Here is a 12,970-nt window from a genome sequence, read left to right as displayed (position 1 = left end):
AAGATTTCTTAAGCCCCATAGTCGGAAATTTCAGCTCTACAAGGAAACCTTTCCCAATAGAGGGAGGCTGATCGGCTTCGCCGGTGCTCGAATCTTGGTCATATCCACCTTCAGGTTAAATCATAACAACTAACATAAAGCTACATGGCTGCCACCCGATTGAAATACACATAATCATATTGACCACGTTGTTATTCCTCCAGTCTTTTAGATCACGCGCCAATCGAGGACCTAACATCGACTCTGATGACTATCTCGTCACAGCCCAAAAACGTGCGGTTAAAAGCAAACCACTTAAATCAAAAAACACAAGGAAAGTTAGATGCCGAAGGACTGCAATCGCAATAGACTGCCAATTATTTTGCAACTCGCCTTCACACCTGCTCTCTGAGAGCACAAGTCAGCCCGAAGGAAATGCAGGAGCAGTGAGAGTATATGTGTAGAGCTCTTCGTACCGTCCACGATGAAAAAATTTGTTACCAGCAGCTATAAATGGTATGATGAAGGATGCCGCCTTGCATTCGAAAGGAAGGACCTTGCCTACAAAGTTAAGAACGAGCGCAAGGAGAAGGGTCTATAGGCACTACCACGAGTAAAAACGGAGATCAAAACTCCTTTACAGGAATAAAAACAAACATAGGCAGCAGACTTGAGTGCGAGAGTAGCAATAACCAGATTGAAAACTACAAGGTCGCGGGCGCTGATGGATTACCTACGGAGCTATTCTAGTACGGCGGAGAGAAGTTCGCAAGGCGCATCCATCAACTTCTGTGCAAAATATGGATGGACGAGTGCATGCCATATTGGAATCAAAGTGTTCTTTGCCCAGTCCACAAGAAGGGGGATCGCGCATGCTGTGCCAGCTATCGCGTTAGCAGGCTTCTTTATTATCACATTAATTCGACTTCAGATCTCCACCACCGACGAGATTTTCACCAACTTGGAAAGATTGGAAAGGGATCAGGAATCAGAATTATCACAGAAAACAACGTCTCCCTTGAAATTCAGCGCTCTACATGCAAACGAATGTTACTTTGGACTAGGTAGGAAATTGAAAAGTCGAGTTCTCTCTCGATAGACGAAAACCACGTAAGTATTTTAGGAAGTTAGCTTCTTTTTAGTGTTTTTATACCTTTCATGAACATGAAATGGTATATTAACCTTGTTCCGATGTTTGTACCGTTGAGAAATATAGAAGATAGACTCACCATTAAGTATACCGAATTGATCAGGGCGACGAACTGAGTTAATATAGCCATGTCCGTCAGTCCGTCCTCTGTCCGTCCGTCTGTCTGTTTGAACGCAAACTAGTCCCTCAAATTTTGAGATATCTCAATCAAATTTGGCACAAGGATGTATTTTTATATTATATTAGACATTTGTCGGATACGGTAGGATCGGACCACTATAACATATATCTCCCATACAACCGATCGTTCAGATAAGACGATTTTGGTCATTCCTGCCGCAATTTAGAAAGTATAAACGTGAAACTCGGTGATATATATTCCAATATATTGTTACGAATATTAGCAAAACTTAGGAGTGCTGCCATCTCTAAGCCGATGCTAAGCAGTGACGTGAATTCACATCCATAGATCAATCATTATGTATCTACATAAACGAAACAATAATTGCGTATACACATATGTACCATGTACGTATACGAGCAGTGGAGAGTGAATGCACAAACACATGCATATATCTGAGATACTCCTATAAGTGTGCAATGAGAAAAACTATAAAATTGTGCAATTGTAGTTACAGCTGAGAAGTTTGAGAGCTGCTGGACTAGTAGATTCTCGAAGCGCCTAGAAGATGCGAAGGTTGAAATCAAAGAGTATAAAAGGCGGCAATTGTAGAGGCGCTGGAATTTAGTTTGATTTGAGATTTCGATTAAGACGCTATCTAGCGAGCAAGAGCAGTATTATTTTGAATAGTAGAGTTTCATTTGAGCTATCAATCAGTTTGGTTATTAAGCAAGATATTCGTTGCACAGTTTGAGTGTTATTGTGAAGTACTTTAATAAAGGCCATTTTGCATTATTACATATTGGATTTATTTATTCAACAGTTTAGTGATTCGAACTTAGCAGAGGGTTGCAAATAAAAGGATTGCAAGTAAATTCGTTACAATATCATAGAAGATATCCTGAAAAAATCACTTCGATCGGAGCTATATATAATATATATCCCATATGACCGATTCTTGGTCATTTCTCCCTTAATTTAGAAAGTATAAACATGAAACTCGGTGATATATATTTTAATCTATCATAGAAGATTTTCTGAAAAAATCACTTTGATCGGAGCTATATATAGTATATATCCCATACAACCGATCGTTCAGATAGAATGATTTTTAGCAATCTCTCCCTTAATTTCCAATATAAAAACGTTAAACTTGGTGATATTTATTCTAATATATCAAAGAAGATTTCATGAAAAAAACATTTTTAGCAATTTCTCCCTTAATTTCCAATAAAAAAAAACGTTAAACTTGGTGATATTTATTCTAATATATCTTAGAAGATTTCATGAAAAAATCATTTCGATCGGAGCTATATATAATATATATCCCATACAACCGATCGTTCAGATAGAAAGATTTTTAGCCATTTCTCCCTTAATTTCCAATATAAAAACGTTAAATTTGGTGATATTTATTCTAATATATCACAGAAGATTTCCAAAAAAAATCATTTCGATCGGAGCTATATATAATATATATCCCATACAACCGTTCGTTCAGATAGAAAGATTTTTGGCAATTTCTCCCTTAATTTCCAATATAAAAACGTTAAACTTGGTGATATTTATTCTAATATATCATAAAAGATTTCCTGAAAAAATCACTTTGATCGGAGCTATATGTATATAGTAGGGCGGGTCGATTTGTGGGGAGGCAAAAAATCATCAGAATTCGTTTTAGAGGTATGGTTCCTTCGGCAAAGTTTCTTATTTTGATCCCTCGAATACGATTTTCACAGAGCAATGAGCGATTTTTAAATCGACCCGCCCTAGTATATAGTATATACCTATCCCATACAACCGATCGTTCGGATAGAAAGATTTTTGGCCATTTCTCCCATAATTTCCAATATTAAAACGTTAAATTTGGTGATATTTATTCTAATATATCATAGAAGATTTCCTGTAAAAATCAGTTTGATCGGAGCTATATCTAATATATATCCCATACAACCGATCGTTCAGATAAGGGGTTTTTTTGTCATTTTTTATTTTATATTTATCTTAAAAATCGTTTAGGTATGTACATCTGTTCACTATATATTTCTTAACTTATACATCCGATTATTTGGAGATTACGAACGGGATAAGATTATTGTTCAGCCCCATTCATGAAAGGTATGAAGTCTTCGGCACAGCCGAAGACAGTCCCGTCCTTACTTGTTTTTTTTTTTTTTTTGGATTTCAGAAAACCGAGAGGAATCATTTCCAAATCCATTAATTCTTTGTTGTAGCACAGCTGGGTATACAAATTATATCAGAGAGTGTAGTATTGCAAAGCTCAACAGCAATTTCAGGTGAATTAAAGTCGAATTAACGCTTTTCCTATACATGCAAACAAATAAGAATGAAGAAGAAAAAGCACAAATGGAAATTAATTTTTCCAACTCTTCAGCAAGCAGCAAGTGTCAGCCATAGTAGCATTAGACCACACCAACAACAACACTGCTACAACAACAACAACAACCACACCAAATGAAGTGCACTACTTAAGTGGCAGCATTTTGATATCGTAAGTAAATCGTTCTGACTTGCATTATAATGGCATTTGATGCGCATGCGTCAAACTCTTTACCATGCTTTAATAATGCTATTAGTATGATGTTATCAAAGCGCAACGATCGCAGGGAACTGATCACAGTAAATGGTAAATGACAAAAGCGTACTTCATAGTTGGTTACGCTCTTCTGAGGGATTATTTGTGTGTCTCTAGCTACTTATTGCGTTTAGAATAGCTACTTCACTCAATGTGGGCTGTAAGCATTTAGGTATGATCTCTGGAACATGAGTACCTATATCTCAAGCACATACATACAAATATGAGTTCATCAGGGGACAAGTGGTTATTACTACGCACCTTATTTAAACTACGCTGTCGTTTCTTATCGCTGGTTATACCGGATACATCTCTATTTTGGCTGGTTGATGCAACATCGGGATCAACTTTTTGACGATCTGAAATGGAAAATAAGAAGTAAGTATAAAACAAAACAAAAAATTGTTACCAATTCTAATATAAGGAAAATACATAACTTCAGATTTTCTTCTCAGATAAGCCAATTATAATGAATAGTGGGTTAATTTAATAAAGAATATTTTTTAGGGCTTTTTTCTTCAAGTTGTACTCAAATTTTATTAAAGACTAGAGCATCTCTACATATGACAACCGATTCGCATGTTGATAGTACAATTGCAGAAAATTCTAAAGCGTCGACGGGCTTGGGACCCACCACATAAAAACCCTACCAATAAAAACACGTAACAGCGGGCCAGGGATGAGTTCTCCTCTTTCTGACGACGACGACGGGAAAAGTTTCAAGTACTATGATTTGAGAAAATTTAACTGGAATATGCAGACCCTTTCAAAGGATGGTTCCGATGGTACCCGCTGGTCGTTGTTCTCATGAAGGCAAAGGCAGACATCATCGCATGCAGTCATCTTCAAGGGGATAGACACTTTACCAATGGTGTGAGAACTTAACTGAACTCCATAGAGCCCGACTATGTGATAATAAAGCGGTTTTAGGACTGCATCTACGCCGTTCCGCCTCATAGGAGTGTGGCGGGATGTCGGTGAACAAGAACTGCCAGCCTCCTTAATCTAGGGTGACATGCGGACCGTGCCTGTTGGATGATTTGCAGCCAGGGGGTATATGCAGCTGTTTTCCAACCGACCGTTCCCGATACCAGGCCGCAACGGTAAGTAACGGTGGGCTTACCACATTTAGTGCCGCTGCTGTGGCGACCACCTTTTCGGGCAGGTGGTTGTACGACTAAGATGAACAACTTGAGGGGGGTGAGACCTATCTTAAACCTCTTCCAATGTATGGGTAATGACCTCCGGTTGCAATGCAACTCCACATTCGAGTTAACCAACCCTTACGCATTTGGATATTAACCACAGTCACCACGATCTTCCGAAGGGTCTTTTGCAAATAAGCGGAAATGAAACAAGCTCCACCGGCATTCCACTCTACGTGGTACCAACTTTTAAGTCGCTGGTCTGACTTTTGAAACCTTAACTACTTCCCGTTGATTATCCACCCACTAAGCAGCGGGGGACTAGGCGTGAGGTGGGGTTAGAAACAACCGCTCTTATTCACACACAATCACTATTGGTTATCTGCCGTATCTTCAGTCTAAATACTTCCAAAGAATAACTATTAAACCATCGACTAGTAAAGCGCCACTAACACCAATCCTTTCCTTCGACAATTACCCAAGTACTTTGGACAATCACGCAACACATGCCCGAGTACTCTGGACATACAAACAACACATACCTCCAATTCTGGCGTAACGCAGAGCACGTGCATCCACCCATTACACTCTGATTCCTTTCATGCAAGAATGGACTGAGAGAACCATCTCCCGTTGGCAGAAACCTCACACTCATATTAAATCTGGAGTCTGAAAGGCGCGATAACCTCCGAAGAGATTTTAGGCCGAAATTCTCTTCAAACTTGCATCGTGCTCCTTTTTTATAGATTTTCCCATAAATTTGAGGGACGGAACCTACTTGTTTTATGCCGTCTCCGAACGGCATCTCTTAGGCAGATGAGCTTTCACTGAGAAGTTTTTCATGGCAAAAATACACTCGAAGTGCTTGCCAAACACTGCCAAGTGGCGACCCCGCTTCTAATTGACTCAAATTTTGATATTGCTTTGCCCGGGGCGTGAACCCAGGATCTTTGGTGTGGTAGACGGAGCACGCTACCATCACACCACGGCGGTCGCCGTTACATTTATGAGCTCCACTGAACTAGAATTGTAATTTTGTGAATTTGAATTGTAATTTTCTGACTTTCAATTGTTATTTTCTGAACTGCAGTTGTAACTTTCTGAAATTAAATTGAAAATTTTGGACTTCAACTTCCATTTTCTGGACTTAAGGTGGAAATTCCGAACTTGAATTTTATTTTTCTGAAGTTGAATTGAAATTATCTGAATATGAATTCTAAGTTCTGAACTTGAACTGAAAAAGGTATTAAATACAAAATACTTACACTTCAACTCGATTTCTTCATCATCCAGAAGCAATGAAACAACTTCCTTAGGTTTGAGAGTATCAGGCTTGAAATTGCCACCACTTATTACCATACGTTGAATCTAAAGTAAAGAGAAAATAAAAAATTAAGAAATGCAAAAAATTGATGGGTTTTTGAAAACTACAAAAGTGGAATACATATTATTGAATATGGGTGTATCAAATTCGTTAAAAAACATCGATCGAGCAAAATTTAGTTTTGTCCACAAAAACGGAACGCATTATATTTCAAATCGCTCTCCCCTCTTAAAGTTTATGCGTATAATTTCCATGAAAAAATGAGCAACACCTACAAAAAAAACAAAGCATTGCCCGCATTACTCAAGTCGCTCTATAGGGAACAGGCGTAACAGCGGTGTCGCCTTCGACAACATTTAAATTGAATAATTAGTTTCCGGTGCGGAAAAACTAAACAAAAAACTATAGCGCGTAATAAAGAGAACTTGAACCAATAAGAATACCAAAAAACAAACAATAAAAAACACGAATCAACAACAATGCATAAAAGAAAACCAGATCATTTTACTACAAACTGATCGTACACGTACAAGTGATCATCATCGTGTTGCATGCAACTTCAAATCGAAAAGCACATGTGTTTGTGCAACCAACAAAAAATGCACATTCTGGAACAGCAAAGCGGAAGAAGGGACATTGTTAACTATTGGAGACACGCTATAACGCACGTGCCATGCAAGACAATGAATGTCGGGTGCATACATCTCGCATCTCCTCGAGTAATATATGAGTAAGAACAAAAGATAGTTCGTTCGCTTTTTAAGTGATTTCAATTGTTTTTTGTAAGTTCGAGCAATCTGAAACGTTTTGTGGTTACAAAAGGGAACAAAATAATAATGAATGAAAAAGTTGTAAATTACAAGCAACGATCGCAAGTGTTTAAAATGCACTAAGTATACTTATGTAAATGTATTTATGTGTATGTAGTGCCAACGAAACGTCACTTACCTCACTCTTCTCGCGCGCACGCTGCAAGATCCGCTCTTCAATAGTACCTTTGCAGATCAAACGATAAACAGTTACTTGTTTAGTTTGTCCAAGACGATGCGCACGATCCATAGCTTGCTGATCGACAGTCGGATTCCAATCGGAGTCATAGAATATAACCTGAAGTTAGAACAATTTTTAATTAAATTAAATTGTTTAATTATTTTTTTGTTTCCTATTATTTAACAAGAATGTCAGTTCTGAAATCGTGGTCTTTAATTTACTGACCAAACTGTGGTTTTATGAACTAAAAGTCTAAAATTTCTAGAAACTCGATCTGTATATATGATAAATTTACTGAATATTTCTGGTCTATCTCGTCCAGGTGGTAGCAACAATTTAGGGAAAATGCCGAAATATTTCAGAAATTATCCCGAATTAAGTCCGGAATCCGGAGCACAATGCCCAAATGATCTGGAACTAATACCGAAGAGGTTTCGAAATAGTCTCCGAACTATTCTTAAAAGCCCGATATGAACAAAAGAGAATCCTGCCTACAACAGCAAAGCTATCCTGAATACACTTAATTTTATACCCAGTTAACCCTCCGAAACAGTTCCGAAACTGTGCTGAATAATTTTCGAAAATTTTCAGAGATAGTCTTAAAATAGTGCCGGAAACAATACTGAAATGATCGAAAGATAAACACGAAACTATCACGAAACTATCTCGAAAACAAACCCGAAATGAGCCAGCGATAACGCCCTGAGAGTCCCGGAATAGTGCGTATATGTTCCCAATCAAAATCAGTTATCCTGGCACCAAACTACGTCGAAAAAAGTACCGAAATGCTCTGAAATAGTCCCGAAGCTATGCAAAAATTACCACGAAATGATCCCGAAAAAAAACCGAAACGATTTCGTAAATGCTTTTTAATGTGCTGAAATTGAATCGAAAAAGTCCCGAAGTTATCCTGAAATGACTACGAAATGATACCGAAATTGTCTCGAAATATATTCCCGAAATGATTACGAATCAACCCTGAAATAATCCTGAAACTATCGTGAAATGGTCCCGAAATTAACTCGAAGACAATACGAAAATGCTTTAAATATATTCCCGAAATTGCTCCGAAAAGATACCGACAACAGTATTTTAATGATTGGAAGATAGTCCCCAATTATAGCAAAAACCCCCGAAATGGTCAAAAAATAATCCCAAAATGATTCCAAATCAACTCCGAAATATTCCTGAAACTATCGTGAATATGTCTCGAAATGAACGGAACGCAATACCAGAATGATTCAAAGATAGTCGCGAAGTAACACCGAAATGAATACTGAATGATTGGAAGAGAGTCTCGAATTATGGCAAATACAATATTGAAATAATCTCGAAATGGTTTTTAAATAGTTCCGTTTAGACGATTTGCCATGACTGTCATAAATGTAATAGACTTGAAACAATCGGAAAACAATATCGGAAGGATCTATAGATGATCCAGAGTATTTTTCAAAATTATTCGTAAGAAACTCAATACTACTTGTAGTAACTGTTCTCTGGGGACACACAAAAAAATATGGCCATTACACGAATGCAGCCCCAAATATTTCATGAAAATCCACACTGACTTCATTGCGTCGCAAACATGAACCCTTCACAACGAAACGTTGAAGAATGTTAGCGACTAAACTTTCACAGTTATAGTATTATTAATAAGATAAGATGAGTGAAGAGATATCCTTCCCGCAAAATATGCTGTCAATTAGTAGTACATAGTAACATGTAATGTCAACAACTAAAAATTTGAGAAAGCATGACAAGAAGGAAAAAAAATTTGGAAATCAGCTACTCAATACATTAAAAGCTTAAACGATGCGTACTTACAGCGACAACTACCGGTTCCATTAGCCGCTAAACATCCTCTTTAACTGCTATTTACTTAGAGATCCACTCAGTGACTGAAATAACTGATAGAGGAATTTAATTTATTTACTAAATCTTCTGGTCTCTGTAGAAGTGCCACAGTCCTTCTGTGATTTATGAATGAACACTTGTAGAATAATTTATCAATGTCAAAGGCAAAAGCAAAAGCTCTGCTGACAAAGCAAAATGCAATCAATGCAGTTAAAGATAGAAAGGAGCTGCGCTGAACATTTGTAGGAGGCTCGCCGGCGAGACATTGAATGAAGTGAATATTAGTATTAGTAGTGTGCTTAACATTTTTAATATTGTTAATATTTTGTACAGAGGTTTTATGGGACAGAGTGTGAAGAAATGTTCATAGCAGTGATAAGGTAATAGGAGAAAATGAATGCGGAAGTGTGGAGTTTAATGGCAGTCACTTCAAGCGCACAAGGAAGTTAATAGGAAGAAGTGATATGGGTGCACATTGGCACAAATTCAGTGGTTTATCTGTGTCTGGATGGCGGCAGCCGGTGTCATGGTAGCGTGGTCCGCTTATCACAACGACGACCCTGGGTTCACGCTCCTGGGAAAGCAACATCAAAATTTTAGAACAAGTTTTTTCAATAAGAAGAGAACTTTTCTAAGCGGGGTCGCCCCTCAGCAAGCACTCCGATTGTATTTCTGGCATGAAAAGCTCTCAGTGAAAACTCATCTGCCTTGCAAATTCCGTTTGAAGCCGGCATAAAACAAGTAGGTCGCGTCCCGGCAATTTGTAAGAAAACTTAAAAGGAACACGTTGCAAAGTGGAAGAGAGGCTCAGCCTGAATTCTCTTCAGAGGTTATTGCACCTTACATTTATTTATTTATCTGAATTGGACACTGGTAATAAATGGGTTTGTTACCACGAGTTGAAAAGGAAAGTGAGACACTTTTTCAGGAAGAGAAAAGCGGAGGCAGAAAGGGGTGAGTGCGAGCAGCTTCAGCTGCCAGCCACCAGAAATGACGCCCCCAAATTTTACGAAAAAATTCGGCGACAGACGAAAAGTTTTAACTCCAGGCAAACTCCTGTAAAAACGAAAGCCTTGTAACCGATGTCCAGAGAGTGCTTAGATTATGGAAGGAACACTTCTCTGCTCTCCTTTATGAAGACAGTGATGTACCGCACAGGGATGATTAAACCGATACCGCCATCAATAATGCTGTAGTTAATGTCCCCCAGCCGATTATGGCGATGTCAGAAAAGCAAAATCAGATTAATAAAATAATTTTAAAAAATTTTTTAATTAAACGGTTTTATTGAAAACAATACTTACATGAAGTTATAATAATACTAAAAGCTAGAAAATATTTAGGTAGATCCTAGGTACTATTCATCACACTCATCATCAATCTAGGGCGTTGATCAGACAACTAAAGCGTTGGGCGCGTGAAAATACTAAAAATGTGAGGCGTAGCATAACCTTATTAAGGTTCAGTTGGTCTTATATATAACTATCAATAAAAAAAAATCTTGGGAAAACCCGCGAATAAAGAATTGACACATCATCGATTTTGAGACCGCTTTCGACAGCACGAAAAGCAAAACTTATACGGCTGTGCAAAATGACGTTGAGCAACACCATCACCTCAATCAGAATTGGAAAGGGGAGCCGTTGGAAGCTAAATGACGTTTCAGACAGGGTGACAATTATAGTGAGCATAGTTCTGCCCAGGAGTGACATCATATTTCATCATGCCAGAGTTCTGGGGACCATGTCTGGAAACTTTCTCCAAATTATGCTTCATAAGAAACCTAGATTGACACAAGTGGGACAATATCACTAATCTTTAACGACTCCACGGCTATTTTGATGGATGGATCGAAACTTGATGGCAATGTGGCTCTCTTAAGTATAAGGGGGGCTGCTCTATGGCTATTATCTTGGAATCTCACACCCATGGCAATTTGCGCTGATATGCCAGCAGCGATTAAAGTTTTTCAGGGCAGGAACGCTGCAGGTTGCAGATCGCTAAACGATCTGGCTTCCCGCTCCTAATATTATGCGTGCAAATACTGCTCGTATCTGTATCACAGAAAATACGTAAGTCAGTTGGGCAATGGAAGCCACATTAGGGGTAAAACGTATCTTTATTCACAGAGAAAGCTAATGCCAGATTGGCAACGGCACCTACATATCAGGTGTGCAGATAAACTCGGCCTCGAATGAATTTGAACAGAGCAAGGATTCTAATCAATCTAAATCATCCTTACGTCCGGAATCCCAACGAATGACTCGGAGCTATAAGGAAGAGGTGGAGATTGAAAGTGTTGAACACTTCCTTCGCGTTTAAACGAGTGTTTATTTGAGCTTAATTCTGCCGAAATCAATGGACAAAATGGTTTAACTTTCTAAATATTTAAAAGTGTAAGGGCAATATCTCGTTCAGTGGCCGGTCAGAGAGCAACCCTGCCGGTTTGAAGAAGTTTCTATCTTTTTCTCTTCCTATTCCTCCTCTCCACATCTTTCTGCTTCCCGTTACTCATTCCATATTTTCCTATCTCTTTCTCTTCTCTTGCTCAGTCTCCGCATTCCTCTATTAAAAGAAATAAAGGAAAGCTACATTATACATTTTTTAACTAGGTGCTTCTATTCAGAAAAACTTGTAAAACAAGGCCCCACCAATTTGCAGTTAAAAAAATTTGTTTTTGATTTGTAAATATGGGTATAAAACAATTTCGGTATCAATTCGGGTTCTTTCTGAATTGGTTTCTGGATCGTTTAGGAACCACAACATAATTTTTGCGGGATAATTTCGGGTGAAATTGTCATTGGGCCACTACGGGACTGTTTCGGCATTGCTTTCTTGATCGATTCGGGACAGTTTCGGAGTTTCTGAAGAATGTTTCGGGATTATTTTGTAATAATTTGAGACTAGTTTAGGATCATTTTGGGATAATTTCGTGATACTTTTGGAACCAAGTTCGAATTGCCCTCGGATATTTTTCGGGATCAATTCGGTGCATTGAGCGGTTGTTCCGGATTATTTTCGGGATTATTTTTTGATCATTTGGGTCTAGTTAAGAATCATTCGGGATTTACTTCAGTTTTGTTTCAGAGTTCAAATCGCAATGGTTTTAATGAACAATTCCTGCGAATTTCAAATTTTTCTTATCAATTCGGAACTGTCTTCGAGACTTTTCAAATTATTTCGGGATAATTTCGTGATAATTTGCTAATATTTCGTTATACTCTTGGGACCAAATTTGAGTTGCCCTCAAATCTTTTTCCGAATAAATTCGAAACCATTGGGCGGTGGTTCAGAATTGTTTTCGGGATTATCTGATCATTTGAGATTATTTAGGGATAGTTCGGGTTTGACTTCAGGTTTATTTTAGGGATCATATCGCAGTTGTTTTAGCGAACAGTTCCTAGGAATTTTAAGTTTTTCTTATCAATTGGGAATTGCCTTCGAGACTTTTTCGGAATCCATTCAGTGTCGTTTTCAGGATCACTTCGGTATTGTATCAGAATAATTTTGAGAGGATTTCGGGATCGATTCAAGCATGTTTCAAGACCATTTCGGTAATTTGTTTATTTTTATTATTTTACTTATATTTTGTGTATATTTTGGAAACGTGTATTTCACGACTACTTCTAGATAGTTTCTGGCAAATTTGAGGCAAATTTTTACTCCCACTTTTTTTAGCAACAAACGAATCGTAGTGCAAGTTTCCTGCGAGAAAGTAGTTGGTTAAAATCTCGTTTAAGCTAAATTTGATGGCTGGATGCGTACGAAACTTCTTTGTATGTTTTTATGTAATTTTCGGTGATATTGAATC

General features: G+C 38.0%; 1 protein-coding gene across 1 annotated transcript in view; it reads right to left on the bottom strand.

Annotated features, from left to right (window-relative positions):
* The window catches only part of Ino80 (chromatin-remodeling ATPase INO80), a 380,523-nt gene that overhangs the window by 284,242 nt on the left and 83,311 nt on the right, over positions 1 to 12,970 (bottom strand). Inside the window, exons 11-13 of the mRNA XM_067758294.1 lie at positions 7,264 to 7,422; positions 6,257 to 6,359; positions 4,108 to 4,205 (exon numbers count right to left, since the gene is read on the bottom strand). Of these exons, the coding sequence (XP_067614395.1) occupies positions 4,108 to 4,205; positions 6,257 to 6,359; positions 7,264 to 7,422 (360 nt within the window). The remainder of the gene's footprint in view (positions 1 to 4,107; positions 4,206 to 6,256; positions 6,360 to 7,263; positions 7,423 to 12,970) is intronic.

Source organism: Eurosta solidaginis, chromosome 1 (genome assembly GCF_040869045.1).
Source record: "Eurosta solidaginis isolate ZX-2024a chromosome 1, ASM4086904v1, whole genome shotgun sequence".
Taxonomy (NCBI): Eukaryota; Metazoa; Arthropoda; class Insecta; order Diptera; family Tephritidae; genus Eurosta; species Eurosta solidaginis.
Note: the sequence above shows the minus strand (reverse complement) of the source record. Positions and strands in the feature narration are given on the sequence as shown.